This window comes from Pseudophryne corroboree, chromosome 3 (genome assembly GCF_028390025.1).
Source record: "Pseudophryne corroboree isolate aPseCor3 chromosome 3, aPseCor3.hap2, whole genome shotgun sequence".
Classification (NCBI taxonomy): Eukaryota; Metazoa; Chordata; class Amphibia; order Anura; family Myobatrachidae; genus Pseudophryne; species Pseudophryne corroboree.
The window spans coordinates 609687702-609703231 of NC_086446.1; the positions used below are offsets into that span (position 1 = coordinate 609687702).

Consider the following 15530-nt stretch of genomic DNA (forward strand, 5'->3'; position numbering starts at 1 on the left):
CTCTAGATCCTATGGCATGTATATGTGCAAATTTTAAAAATTGGACTTCTAGATTTCCTATATCAAATTATATCTCTTTAATAACCATAATAATAACCGTAGCAAAGAAAGTTATATTAATACACTGGATATATCGATCGTCTCCTTCATTGCAAGAAGTCAAAACTAAATTACTTCAACTTTTATATTTTGATAGGAAAGATACTCTGGCCCTCATTCCGAGTTGATCGCTAAGTTTTTCGGTCGCACAACATATTCGCAAAGTTGCGTTAATGTAGTAAATATGCGAACCTCCGCCCCCATCGTATTTTTGCACATTCGTACGCAGTATTACACAAAGTGGGCGTACGCCAAATGACATCGCAGTAATGCGAAACCATCGCAGCATTGCGAAATCATCGCAATAACACATACTTAATCGTAAAAATACTAAGTTTGAGTATATTTACAAAGTTTTGCGTAAAAGTGCACACTTTTAAGGTAAAACGCACAAAAATGTTTTTTTGGCCTATTAAGTGCAATGACACCTTTCCTTTTAAAGACCACAAGCCCTTTTCAATTACGAACCCAATTAGTGTAATGATTGATAATGTTCCAAAACAATTAAGTGTGAGAATAAAAAAAAATTAACACTTTGTTGCCATAATTGGCCATCAACATGTCAAAGTGTAAAATTTTTTTTTTTTTTTCACTTTTTTAATTTTTAAAGGTGTTGTTTGTGAATGAAGGTGTTTACATGTTTCTTAACACAATAATCTCCTTTTTTTTTTGGTAAAAATGTAACGTTAGATGTGTGTAATTTTTTGTACAAAACAAATTCTGCCTGCCAATCTGCTGATCCTTTTTTGCATTAATAAACACAACACCCGGTTAACTTTAATCAACTTTTTTATTTTTGTATTTGTTAATATTTTTTTTTTTTTACAAATCAAAGAATACAACTCAAGCAAATTTTTGCAAATGGTCCACACAATCCATCATTCCTTGCAGGTGTTGGCGCATGGTGTAAAGTATCCCTGAAAAACTTGTGGGATCTCCAACTGCAACATCTGAAATTAAGATGCAACACAAACATTAATAACTTAATTACATTACTTATTAGCCAAGCAAGGCGCAAAGCACACTTAAATGCTGGCATGTCCAAACTGCTGGACTCCAGCTGTTGTGAAACTACATATACCAGCATGCCTTTACACAGTTTTGTGGTCAGGGAATGGCAAAGCTGTGTCAGGGCATGCTGGGATGTGTAGTTTCTCAACAGTTGGAGTGCCGCAGTTTGGACAGGCCTGCTTTAATGGCAAAGTTACTACATCCTGCCTGTTTTATGGTACAATCATTAGCAGAACACACAAGCCTGCTCAGCCTTTTTATCAGATTTTAAAGTGTTCCAGACCATGTGTTACATTTACTACTATGTGAGTTATATTTAAGATGGAACGTTGCCCATAGCAATCAAGCAAAAATATGATTATTATATTGTAGAAGTGGATCCCAATTTTTTAAGTATAATCTTATTGATTGCTATGTCCGACATCCCATGTTAAAGATAACTACCATCTTCGTCAGTGTGACACCATGTTGGCATTCATTCCCATTTGTTGTTTTATTTGTTTTTTATTTTTAGTGGGTTGGTCCTGCATCATCACACTGCATATCCACATCTTCAGAAGGCCAACATATCATAGCATTCCCACACTCCATGAAAGCTGCCCTTACTAAATAAGTGCAAACATGTTTGACTTGAACACTTATTAATTTTGAGAATGTAACTTTCACACAAAAAAACAGTGTGTCATTAGGCTGCATAACAAAGTGAAGCATGTGATTTTTAAGTGTAAATATTCAGACTACACAGGCCCAAGTGTAAAAGGCAAACATACTAAACTCCACTCAGGTCTAACTGTTTCCCAGAAAAAGTAACACATATAAACCCTGTTCTCCTGGCAACCCTGGCTACCTAATGAGTGTCAACCTAGAGTGGACACACAAAACATTGCACACATACACACTGTACATATAATGACACTCACAAATATGTAAAGGCAACATGTACACCATGATGAAATTTTTAAATATTTTTCCAGGGTCCAAGAATTCAAACAGTACAACACTGCATGTTTTGGCATTGTAAGTGTAAGTGGGTAATCATTTTTTAAAAAATTAAAATATACTTACTTTCCACGGCAACATCCAGACTCCCGGAACGTTCGGCAGGGGCTTCCTCTGCCCATTCACTTGGTGGGGATGTTGGCTGGATGGGGGAAGGCGGCTGGATGGGGGAAGGAGGAGGGATTGGGGAAGGAGGAGGGATTGGGGAAGGAGGAGGGATTGGGGAAGGAGGCTGGATGGGGGAAGGAGGCTGGATTTGGTCCGCAATTTCAGAGGGGGGGTCTGATTGAGAGGGCGAGGGGGGCGGAGAAAAAGTTAAAGCAATAGAGGGTGAGGGTGGTTCAGATTGTGATGTTGATTTTGAAGGAGAAGGGGTATGGGAAGGAGGAGAAGGGGTCCCAGAAAGAGATGGAGAGGTGTGGTGAGAAGGGGAATGTAAAGTGGAGTGGGCCAGGGAAGCTGATGGGGCCTGGGAAGATGAGGGGGACTGGGAAGCTGAGGGGGACTGGGAAGCTGAGGGGGAGTGAGAAGGGGAGGGGGAGTGAGAAGGGGAGGGGGAGTGAGAAGGGGAGGGGGAGTGAGAAGGGGAAGGGGGTGGGGAGTTTTGCCGTTGTTGTTGTCCTAGAATGATAATATTGTTCAAATTGTTCAAACATGATAAATTACATAGTAATCAATTTGTTTTATCAATGTTCTGTTCATTGTTAAATTATTTGTTTTGTTCCAAAGAAAAGCAAACATGTTAAGATCCTCTTCATGTTGGCCACAGCAAACAAAATGAGTCTAAAATTTAACTTTGAAGCTCATTCCTTAATCTAGGCAATTGAGTCATAGTGATTGGTCTCAGCAACATCACCAGATTACTATTCAAGGCACCTTATTATATAGCCTGCACTGATCAAGTATTGTGGATTAATTTCCTGCCTGCTTCTTATTTTTTGTAAACATGCACTTGTTTGGTGTTACTTTGCTACAGTCAGTACTGTTTTACCTAACCACACACAGTGTCCTAATTTCCATAAAAGGGCATTGCAGGTTGCAATTAGCCTACCACTTACTGTAAAATGTCTGCAAATCCAAGGGGTTTACAGCAGGTATTTAGTAGGCAATTGGCCAAAAGCATGTGCAGTGCAGGGGTGGCAGATATAACATGTCCCGAGAGAGTGTTTTTTTTTTTTATAATTTAAAATTATGGCCAGGGTAAATACATGCAGCTTTATTTTAGCCTTGCAAATTTTTGCACCTGATTTAACACACCCCACCCAAAACTTACTCTCTCTGCACATGTTACATATGCTTCCCCTGCAGTGCTCATTGTATTTAACAATTGTTACTTAAATTACGGAAGGCCAAAAATTGGAAAATAACACATTAGCACAATTTAGTGCAAAAAACTTATGTAAGGTAACTTACTTCGTGTATGCAGCGCACGGATTTGATGGCGGATCTCCGCCAACAAATCTGGAGTCCGCCTACGGAGATCACTCCACCTCCTTTCGAGCTGGATGATTGTCCGCCTGCTGCGGACTCGCGTCCGCAGCAGGCGGCGGACCTCCGCGTAGGCCTCGCGCTTCACCCGATTGGGGATGAAGCGCCCAACGCGACCTACGCGGCGGTCCATCACCGCAACCAGCACGCGGAGCTCCCGCCTGGTGAACGGTGCTGCACGCATCATGGCAATGGCGTTTTCCTTATTTGGGCATATATTTATAGTGTCTGTTAGCATGTGATTGGTCAAAAATCTATGTTGTCATTTCTATTAACTTTATTGATCTTTGCAATGCTGTGAAAAGCAGAGTGTTATTTGGCACGAGCGTAAAAACGCAATAGCAGAAGCGAAAATGTTTGGTACACAAATTTAAGCAAACAAAACACACACAGAGACACAGACTTTAGTTACAAATACTAAACATATCTGTGTACTCACCACAGTTCGTGTGATCATTCAGCTGGACAGTCACAAAGTGTGAAACATTGAGTATCATTTGTTTGTGTGTTTGGTTACATAATCAGGATTTGATGATATAAAACAAATAAGGACACTATTTAGCAACATTACAGTATTTAAATTTCAAAATAAACATTGTAAGCTTAACGTGTTTTTGTATTTTGAACCAAAAACAATTACACATTCCAACACCACAAAATCCGTACCCAATCACTTTACAAGATCATACAAATTGAAATCATGGTTTATAAAACAGAAGCATACTGTGTTGTATTATTTGGGCAAATATAAAATATATAAACACTATACCTGAAATATTCTGCTACAATTCTTGCCCTCACTTGGCTCCCCCTCCGTGTCACACTCCCCCCACCGAAGCGTGGCACAACCCCTGGCTCCTCATCAGGCAATTCCTCTGCCTGAGGAAGCTCTACACTACTCCTTACCGCGATATTATGGAGTATTGCGCACAGGACCACTATTTTACTTGCCATCTCCGGCGAATACATGATGTCGCCACCAGTGCGGTGGAGAACACGAAACCGCCCTTTCAGGACACCAATTGTGCGCTCCACCAGCTGCCTAGTGGCAGTAAGCGCGGAGTTAAATGCCATCTGTGGTCCTGGCCTGGGATTACGGTAAGGAGTCATGAGCCAGGGGGTGCAAGGATATCCACGGTCTCCTGTTGGAATAAAAGCAAAAATTTAGATCTTAAAATTTAAATTTTTTTTTATTTTTTAATCAAAAATATTTGAGCAACAACTCACCCAATAACCACATGTCTGGTCGTTGACTTGATCTTAATCTCTGCCATATCCCTGATTGTCTAATGACATACGCATCATGGGAACTTCCAGTAAACTTTGCGTTCAGGGAAAGGATCTGGAGGGATGGCCCACAAACAACCATTACATTCAGAGAATGAAACAGTTTCCTGTTTCTATAAATTTCTTCATTATGTTTTGGTGGCTGAATAGCTACATGTGTGCCATCCACAACCCCAATAACATGTGGGAAGCGACTACCACCTTCCGCAAATTGCCGCTTCACCACATCTAGGGCACCAACATCCAAAGGCATAGCAATAAATTGCTTAACACGCTTGAGGAAAGCCTGGCAGACACGTCGCAGGACCTTACTGAACTGGCCCTGCGACATGCCAACCAGGTCTCCAACCACATGCTGGAATGATCCTGTGGCCAAAAAATGTAACACTGCAAGGAATTGTGTCAATGGTGGTATTGCTGTAGGATACCGAATTTCAGACTCCAGATCACTCTCTATTATGGAGAGAGTGTCTAGGATTAGATGTGGTGGCAGCCGGTATCTACGCACCACCACATCATCTGGCATCCCAAAAAGTCTGACACGGGTTCTGAAAATTGGTGGCCTAGCACGCCTCCGTTGCCTTGGTTGATGAGGAGCCGGCTGTGGTTGTGGGGCTGGCGGTTGGGGTGGGAGTGCTGGCGTGGGTTGGGGAGGTAGGGCTTCTGCCGCAATATGTATTGACATCACACACTTTTTGGAGAGAATGTTAAGAAATGTAAAAAAAAAATAATTCAAAGTTTTCCAAAATTTTACACAATAACTGTTTTTACAATTGTGGTGTCAACTTACTGCAGGAGCGTACATTTTTTCTGTGTTGAATTCATGTCCAAAATGCAAAAATAAAAAGCAAATAAAACTAAATTTAATATTTGGATATAAAAAACATATATTAATGCAAAAAAACTTTAATAAAAAAACAAAACCAAAAAAATAAGAAATTTAGTACCTAGTCCAGGAAAGACAAACACTACTTTGCAGATCAATCCTGGAAAACCCAAACACTTTGTTTAGCAAACTTTAAAAAAAAAAAAAATAATAATTTTAACAAACACAAACAAGCACCAACACAGGCCAAGGACACTTACCTGCTCCTAAAGAAATAAAGTCTTGTTTTTGTGGACCACACCCAAAAATGAATACAAAATTGGTTTTTCTCAACAAAAAATAAACTCCTACAAGAGAACACAAATGACAGTCAAAAACAGCATACAGACACTTCCAACAAACAAGCTCCAACACAGGCCAACGACACTTACCTGCTCCTAAAGAAATAAAGTCTTGTTTTTGTGGACCACACCCAAAAATGAATACAAAATTGGTTTTTCTCAACAAAAAATAAACTCCTACAAGAGAACACAAATGACAGTCAAAAACAGCATACAGACACTTCCAACAAACAAGCTCCAACACAGGCCAACGACACTTACCTGCTCCTAAAGAAATAAAGTCTTGTTTTTGTGGACCACACCCAAAATCGAAAAAAAATTTGCTTTTTCTCACCAAAAAGTAAACTCCTACAAGAGAACACTAATGACAGTCAAAACAAAGAAGCACGGGAATATTTTCACAAATGGACTTGCAAAATATATATGTGTTATAAAAATTAAAATATTAAAATGTATTAAAAAAACTTGCCAACACAAAAAAAAACAAAAAAAAACAGAATACTCACAAACGAAAATACCCACAAAAAATGCCACTGTCTATATTCAAAACGCAAAGAAAAGGACAAAGGTATGCTTGACAATTACTCACTCTGCCAATTCCACTATCACCTTCCCGCACAAGCCAACAACTCAAACGCCAAACTACCAACACTTACAGCATGCACAGTAGGCCCTTAAATAAGCAGTGCAATCATTCAACAGAATAACAGTGTACACCTGTGTGAATTAACGAGTCGCACGTAGGTATATAAGCGCACACACCTCGGCGTACACACGTCATCACAAACATGGCTTCTCGTGAGCAAATCGCAGCAGAGATAGACCGCATTGCAGAGCAGCAGATGGCATTGCAGAAACAACGGCTAGAGTGTCAAAGGCGCTTGTTAGAATACGCCTCTGCGGAGGTTAATGCAGGACCTAGTACTCTGCAAATTTCTGCTTCTGAACCTCAACAATTGAGTGTGGATACCCTGCCACACACACATAGTGAGCAAACTGAGGGAGAATTGACTTTAGCCACACAAACACAGCAGACAGAAGCTGCTAGTGAGGAGGAAGATGGAGATGACCAACCTGAAGAAACCTCACAGGCTACCTCCAGACGGAAAAAAAGACAGCCTGCATTCACTAAGAGGGAGTTGCGTGTCTTGGTCACGCAGGCCATGTCCAAAATACATAGGGGCCCCAAAAACATGGGGGCTGCTTCCAAAGAACGCATCTGGAGAGACATCACAAAATCTGTGAATGAAGTTGGCTCTGTCGTCAGAACATCACAGGAAGTGAGACGACGGTAAGTGCATCTTGACAATCCTTTTTCTGTGCTAAGTTGCATAAAAAATGTAGTTACATGTCATGTTATGTCTAGCAAACACAAGCAGAACATGTGTGCTATATATTTACTTTGAACAATAAGAAGACTCAACTTTTTCCCTCTTTCACAATATTTATGTAGGTGGGCCGACTTCAAATCCCGCCTGAAGGCAAAGAGGGCTGCGGAGTGGAATGCCTCAAGGGCAACAGGGGGGGGACCACCTGTCGCTGTGGAGTTTACTGACTTGGAGGAGATGGCGATGGCCTGTGTGAGTTATGAGGAGGGCCAAGGGGTGTCTCATATGGACACGGACCTGCCTGAGATTCTGACGGGACATGACTTGGAAGGTAAGTTTACACATGTATTTGTCTGAAATTTGAACTGTATTAATAATCTTAAACTAATTTTGACTCCAACTTTTCCCCCACACATTCTTCTATTTGCTTGCCACAAAACACAGCACAGGGGGGTGAACAGTTTGAGTCACAGGCCGGTTATGTGGTTGAGGCTGAGGTGGAGGGACCTAGTGGGTCTGCCAGTGTGGGCCAACAAAACCCACCTATGCAGGTTCCTACTGGCCCCCCCACCCAACCCTCTGCTATCCCGGAGATCCTGCTTGAAATTGCTAGGTATGGTGAGAGCCTAAACACATTTCAAGACGGGGTCATCCGGGAGGTAAGCCAGATAACTGTCCGGCTCACTGAGATCCGAACCTGTGTTGAGCAAGGTGTTGCTCAACTCTGCCAAAGTCTGGCAGAGATCAGGCAGGCCCAAGAACAACTGGCCTCCTCAAACCAAAGCCTTGCAACTAACATCTTGCAAGGGCTCCAGGCCATCGCTGTCTCCCTTGCCCACAGTGGCAGAGAGCCAACCACATCGGCTCCCTCCCCTGCCCCTGCCCAGGAAGAACAGGACACTGGGCAGGCCCAACGAAGGTCACTCCGCAGACCAAGCAAAGAAGATCAGCCTCAGGCGGGGCGAAAAAGAAGAAAGTGATGTCTCTCCAGATGGGCAGCACCCATGTTTTTGTAGTTGCCTCTATGTTATTTTGGACTTGGCTTGTGTGGCCAGAATGGATCACTCCCTCTTAGTGAAATGACTTTTTTCTGTTTGGAGGAATTGTAGCCTGTGAGTTTCTTTTAAAAAACAACAGAGCCATCTTCCTCTCACTAGTGTGCTGTGTATTGTTGTGTTTGTGTGGTGGATACTAATTATTTCTCAGTTTGTGTCAAATTTTTGTGTGGCAGGGTGTGAAATATGTTGAATTTATGAATTTATAAGATACTTTTGTCAGAAGCAGAAATTTGCAGAGTACTGAGTTCTGCTATATAATTTTTGTCAGTGCCATCTGCTTGGTGCTTGGTCTATCTCTGCCTGTGAGACTCATGTGGAGCCATGTTTAAATGTTGGATAATATTATTACTGTAATAAAAATTAAAAAAAAAAATGTGTGCAATTTCTTTTTAGGTAATGCATTAGCAAAATCTTAGTTACCAAAAGATTAGGTCAACATATAGACACTTGGTGACCAATCTGCTAATTCTCCTTAAAATTAAACAAAAATGTTAAAAAAGGTATGTTTTGCACCACACTTTAATGTCCATATTAATAAAACAGACACGACAACTTGATAAAATATCTTTGGACAACATGACATCATTGAAAACATTGACAGATGTTAAAAACATATATTATTGTGACTTTTAAAAATAAAACATAGTGTATGCGGCATTATGTGGGTGTTGGTTAATTAATCAGAATGTTGCAGAATTATATAACTTTAAATAAAAATGTAACTTGTTTGTATTTAGTAGTCTAACACACATTAAAACATTTCGTCACAATGCTTACACACCAAGTTAAACACAAATAACAACCTTATTTCACAGTGTGTGAGATTAATATGTGAGTAGAATAAACATGTAATGTGTGTTCAGTCAATTGCTGGTTGGTAACTTTCATGTGCTCAGTAATTAACAAGTAATTGAACATCAGATGAATGTGCTCTCCAATTAACTGCTAATTACTGCATACACACTTGTACCAGTACTTCGCAAATGTAGAGTAACTGCAGACCTACTCTGCTGCTGCGTGAATGTTGCTACGGTTTCCTATGTTAGTTTTAACAGCGACAAAGTTTATTTGCGAAAAACACGCCCATTGCAAGTTGCATACTCCCACACAGTACGCCCACTTTCACGCCCATGTCGGAGCATTGCGAAGTCTCGCCTCCGCCACGCCCACGCCACTCCTCGTTTTCGTTTGGCAGTTACGGCTTTTTTTCCCCAAAGTAATTTTGCACAGTTGTCGTACGTATGTCTTCGCGCATGCGTAATCACGCATTTGCGCATGCGCAGATACTTACATTTCGGACATTTGCGATGCGATGACTCTTAGCGATCAACTCGGAATGAGGGCCTCTGTCTGATATAGATAAACACATAGACAAATTTTATCGGAAATGGTCTCCATTTATTGAGTCACTTAATTCGGAAACTCAGAAACGCATTATGCAGGTTTTTGAAAACTCAGAATGGCAATTACTTCGTAACATTGCGAATTCTTAATCCTTTTACCTCTCTCGTGGGTTATGGCCAGACTTGACTCTTTGCTTATCTACCACGTTTCGATGTCTGGAGCTCTAGTTGTAAGATATCTAGTGAACTGCTGCTGCATTCTCCTCCCCCCACCCTCTCCCTCCCCATTCTTTTAGGCGTCTAGGATTGATACTATTTTATTTTATTTTATTTTATTTTATTACTATGTTTACTCACATTTTGGGTACTTAAATAGTTTATGTTTAATTCTCGGAATCATACCCATATGGCAGACATATAAAGCTTTGATTAGATATGGGCGTCTGCAGAAAGTGGCTTCTCTGAGGAGTATCAGAGATTTCTCATATTATTTCTTTAATTTCAGCTCGTAAGGTATATTTGAACTAATGTTTATGTATGCCTCCCTGAATCATTCTCATTGTCCAATTTTGAATGTGATTCTGTATCGTACTATATGATATATTTTTGTGCTTGGAACCTGATTTTTCAATAATTCAAAATAAAAATGTGTTTGAAAAAAAAAAAAATTTCCACAAACACCAAAATACTCAATGCAAGCAGACGGTGAAAGTTACTCGAGCGCCTTTCACACGCTTTCGCCCACACTGGCCAGTACAATGATACACTGTCGATAGCGGATCTCAATGTACCCAACTAAGGGCTCCTGCAAGACCTTACAGCACCATAACTTCTTTCGGTGGAGGTTCTGTTGGAATATTTTCCTGAGGGAGGCAGCGAAAAATTCCTTTTCGGTATCTTTCCACTGGAATTTTTGTAGGGTGAAAAATAGAGAAATTAAATAACTATTGTCCGCCCTTTCCAGTGGAAGCCCACCAGGGAGATTTCCAGACGTTATCAAAGAAAAACCCCTCTGTCTATACAATCACGTCTGCGTATGCTTTTCCACAGCGCATATGACACAATGGTATCACGTTGTGCTGTGTAGAACACACGGACATGCGATGCAATCGCACAGCCTATAGATACTAGTTATCTATATGCTCTACGATTGCTGTAGACCACCTGAAACACCTAGACCACTCTACAGTGCCAGATTAAGGTACACATGGGCCTGGAGCTGAAATTCATGAGGGGCCTAATGTGTGCCGCTGCAGGGGGTGTGGCCAATTCTGCATGGGGGGGTGGGTTGTGGGGGCATGTCCAATGGTGTGTGGGCCCCACTGTGGATGTGGACTGGTGATGGTCTATGGTTATCTCATACTGTTACCCTGAGATGCGGGGACAGGTCTGGAAGGGGACAGGGTGAGGGTGCTGAGACAGGTCTGGTCAGGAACAGAGTGAGAGGACAGGTCTGGTAGGGGACAGGGAGAGGGTGCGGGGAAAGGTCTGTTAGGGGACAGGGTGAGCGGACAGGTCTGGTAGGGGATAGGTTGAGGGTGCTGAGACAGGTCTGGTCAGGGACAGGGTGAGGGGACAGGTCTGGTAGGGGATAGGGTGAGAGTACGGGGACAGGTCTGGTAGGGGACAGGGAGAGGGTGCTGGGACAGGTCTGGTAGGGGACAGGGTAAGAGGATAGGTCTTGTAGGGGACAGGGTAAGAGGACAGGTCTGGTAGGGGATAGACTGAGGGTGCTGGGACAGGTCTGGTCAGGGACAGAGTGAGAGTGCGGGAACAGGTCTGGTCAGGGACAGGGTGCGGGGACAGGTCTGGAAGGGGACAGGGTGAGGGTGCTGATACAGGTCTGGTCAGGGACAGGGTGAGAGGACAGGTCTGGTAGCAGATAGGGTGTGGGTGCGGGGACAGGTCTGGTAGGGGACAGGGTGAGGGTGCTGGGACAGGTCTGGTCAGGGACAGGGTGAGAGGACAGGTCTGGTAGGGGATAGGGTGTGGGTGCGGGGACAGGTCTGGTAGGGGACAGGGTGAGGGTGCTGGGACAGGTCTGGTCAGGAACAGGGTGAGGGTGCGGGGACAGGTCTGGTCAGGGACAGGATGCGGGGATAGGTCTGGTAGGGGACAGGGTGAGGGGACAGGTCTGGTCAGGGACAGGGTGAGGGTGCTGGAACGGTTGATTCTATATCGGAGTGGGAGAAGGGGCCTTCCGGCATATCTAGGGGATGAGACACGTCACCAGGGGGAGGAGCTACGGCCGAACAAGGTACCCGAAAAGCGCCCTCGCTTCGGGCTCGGTGGCTCGCCTCCTGATTACTAAAGGTAATAGTTGGTGGCGTGGATAGAAGAGCAACTGTCCCGCTGGCCTAGCTCCTCCCCTTTGTGTTGTGGCTCCTCCCCCTGACGGAAAAGGTCCATTACGCCACTTGGATCTAGCATCAACCGTGCTGGGACAGGTCTGGTCAGGGACAGGGTGTGGGGACAGGTCTGGTGGGGTACAGGGTGAGGGTGCTGGGACAGGTCTGGCCGGGGACAGGGTGAGGATGCTGGAAGTGGGACAAGTCTGGTCAGGGACAGGGTGCGGGGACAGGTGTGGTAGGGGACAGGGTGAGAGTGCTGGGACAGTTCTGGCCAGGTCGAGGACAGGGAGAGGGTGCGGGTACAGATCTGGTAGGGGCTCAGAGTGAGAGATCTGTGCAGGCAGGTCTGGGCCCAGGCCATGTTGTCTTCTTATAGCAACCCCCACCCCCTAATATTCACCTCTCATTGCTAACCCCCCCTTCAGTATTCTCCACCACATCACAGTGGTACTTCACTGCACACTTCACACTGTGTTCTCCCCACAGGAAATAATAACATTACCTTCTAAAAGCCCCTGAGGCAGCGCCTGCAGTAGGTCCCCCGGCAGCCTGGCCTGACGTAACGCTGCAGAGGAAGAGGGGAGAAAAGGGAGGCGGAGCTGCTCGGCCACCATACAAAGCGGCCGGGTACGAGTGCCGTCCGCAGCCATGCACATGTGGCCGCGGATGGCCATGTGTGACATATTTGCAGCCTGACCTCCTGCCCCCCCCCCTCGTCCATCCAAACACTATGATGCCTAGCCCGGCTCCAGCCCGGAGCAGAGAGCTGGAGGCGGGACTTGGACACCCTCAACCTTGGATGCATGGGGAGGAGCCTACTGCCGGTGCGGGGGAGGAGTCTACTGCTGCAAATTTAAAATCACGGGGGCCGGGGGAGGAGAGTGGGCGGACAAGCGACGACGCGTGCCTGGGTGTCCCTGAGTCCCCCGCTGGGGCGGAGGTTAGCACGGTGGTCGCTGGCAGCTTGTGACAGGAGAACATTGTTTCCTGTCACCACTGTCAGTCTCCTTGGGCCTATTTTCAATGGAGGGCCTGGAGCCGCAGCTCCATCCGCCCCATTGTTAATCCGGCTCTGCCACTCTAGACCACCTAGTTGTATGGGACACCTAGACCACTCCAGATCACCTAGACCACCTAGTTCTAATCATGCAAGGTAGCGATCCCTACGCCACCGGGCCTCTACTAACCCAGTGTTCACCGACAGGATCCCGAATTCCCGGGTTCAGCTCCACTGACTCCGCTTTCACTCACTCAAATACACCTGTTTTTTCTGCACAGAAAATTGTTTTACTCCCCTAAGTCAGCAGCTTTATTCCAGAGGTGCTTACAGTTTTTAAACTAAATTTAGAGTAACCTGCTTTTGAAATCGGATAGTTATGTGCTATTGTATTAAATGTCTACTATCCCACCTTAATTGAACAAATATCTTGTGCTTTTTACTTAGCGTCCGCACTCCTACGCAACCTTGTGTAATCACGTGACCAGCGTGTCTTTTACGCCACGTGCGCTCACCTGTCTTTGTCCGGAGCACGTGTACAAATTGCGCCCGCAATAAAACAAATCACACAATCTCTATAAATGTGAGCAATACAAACTATAACCGCTCACAACACAACCCACATTTGTTCCGTGTAAACCCTTTATGACTGGGCCAGAACTGCGTTTTTTGTTTTTATAATTACTCCCTTAAATACATTTACTTCAAATTTATCTATATAGCAAACAAATGTATCCAATGTCACACAGGTTTAAGAATGATTACTACCCTATGGCAACAATGTATGGGAGAGTATGCAAAATATTGGTACGCTTTGTGTACGCTTTTGGCTCCAAAATTACACAGACTTTTAAATAGCTTTTTTCCTGTTTACCTCCGGGCTCTATCAGCACCTCTATAGACCAGACAGAGCAGACGCAATCTAATCAGCACACAAATATGGGTTTTAGAACATCCAACAACCAGGAAAAGGTTTAAAGTAGATATCTTTCCACCCTTTGCTGATAGATTAAAGTCTGCTATGACCTGCTAGCCTTTGAGTATGTGAAAATCCCGGACGAGCCCCCAATTGTAAATGTTGATTTACTTACAGGACTAAAAGCAACACTTTAAAAATACATTCAATACACTTTAAAATGGAGCCGCTACGGTCGCTGTAATCAATCCTTAGCCTACGTACTTTTTACACAGTTAGCGTACAAAGCCCCGTACCGTGTACGCACTTTGCGTACAAATGCTGCGATGGTCATACAAAGTACATGCGGTGCGTACACACACAAAGACACGCCGTGAGCACTTTGCAGCTACACGTGTGACTAGATTACACTTATATAACACTAGCAGGGAAAGAGAGACACGACACCAATTTGTATTTCAAAGACTATGTTAAGATCTGACCCACCAATGGTTCTTTACTAACAGGGGGTTACAATAATAAAAATACAATAAACAAATGGCTACAGTCAATGGTACATACGTTTGGTTTTGCCTGCACTTTGCGGTCCGGTCCTCAGTCATCAAGGTAGACGACCTTCAGAGATTGAGAGAGTGACCTGGCCTGCAGCTGGCTTTTTATACATTTGTGCAAAACCTAACACAATGGAGACTGTAATCTCTTTGTCCATTGGACGCAGGGATGGTCATTTACAGTACAGGAGAGGTCATAGGTCAGTTTGAATAGGTGGGCGATGTCTGTTCAGGTGCACTTGCAGATGTTCTCCTCTGGGTTCCCGCCGCATATCAAGAGCACAGTACATACAGTTAATATTTGTATTCTGCTCCTGCGCATAACTATTTGCAGGAGCGTGCAATCTTCTGCAAACCAACACCGGAATATTGCTCTTAAAATACCCTACAGCTGGATACCAAACACCACCTTATAACCTAGTTCTGTCCCCTCCTATCCTGTAATCCCTTTGTTCTTATACCATTTAAACAAGTGTAATTTGCTGGTGTGGTGCAGGGAGACTATGGGGTATATTTACAAAAATTCGTATTTTTCAGAATGAGGTTAAAGTTCAAACACGAATGACATCGAAAGTGTAAATTTGCAATTTTTTGAATTTATTACGACTAATTTACTAAGCTGTCGTATTCTGCATTTTCGTGTTTTCTGATGTCGATGTCATTCGTATTTTTTGGCAGTGTTTTGCGGGAGTGAATAGTAAAACACTGCCGACATTAACACAATGAATCTCGGCCGGATCTGTGAGATTGTGAGATCAGTGCAGGGCTTCATTGTGCAGCTTTCGTAAAAAAAATAACATTGTTACAAATTTAAAAAAAAAATGCGGGGGTCCCCCCACCCCTAAGCAAAACCAGCCTCGGGCTCTTTGAGCCGGTCCTGGTTGACAAAATATGGGGGGGAAAATGACAGGGGTTCCCCCATATTTCATAAACCA

At 43.8% G+C, this 15530-nt stretch overlaps 1 protein-coding gene across 2 annotated transcripts; it reads right to left on the minus strand.

Moving 5' to 3' along the window:
* Nucleotides 1-943: 943 nt before the first annotated feature.
* Nucleotides 944-5764, minus strand: LOC135056428 (putative nuclease HARBI1). 2 transcript variants are annotated; one of them, XM_063961575.1, is made up of 5 exons: nt 4825-5764; nt 4367-4739; nt 4037-4058; nt 2176-2730; nt 944-1049 (listed from the first exon to the last, which is right to left on the minus strand). In XM_063961575.1, exons 1-3 carry the CDS (start codon nt 5567-5569, stop codon nt 4055-4057), a joined length of 1122 nt encoding a protein of 373 aa, XP_063817645.1. In that variant the 5' UTR covers nt 5570-5764; the 3' UTR covers nt 944-1049; nt 2176-2730; nt 4037-4054. The 2 variants fall into 2 exon arrangements, with proteins under 2 accessions (XP_063817645.1, XP_063817644.1); XM_063961574.1 differs by having other exon boundaries at nt 4037-4739; nt 4825-5763.
* Nucleotides 5765-15530: the final 9766 nt, after the last annotated feature.

Excerpts from the sequence above, each read along its gene's own strand:
- LOC135056428 (XM_063961574.1), bottom strand. The coding sequence starts at position 5,569 with ATGTCAATACATATTGCGGCAGAAGCCCTACCTCCCCAACCCACGCCA. Across the intron at positions 4,740-4,824 it reads ACCAGACATGTGGTTATTGG|GAGACCGTGGATATCCTTGC; the intron begins GTGAGTTGTTGC and ends TTATTCCAACAG.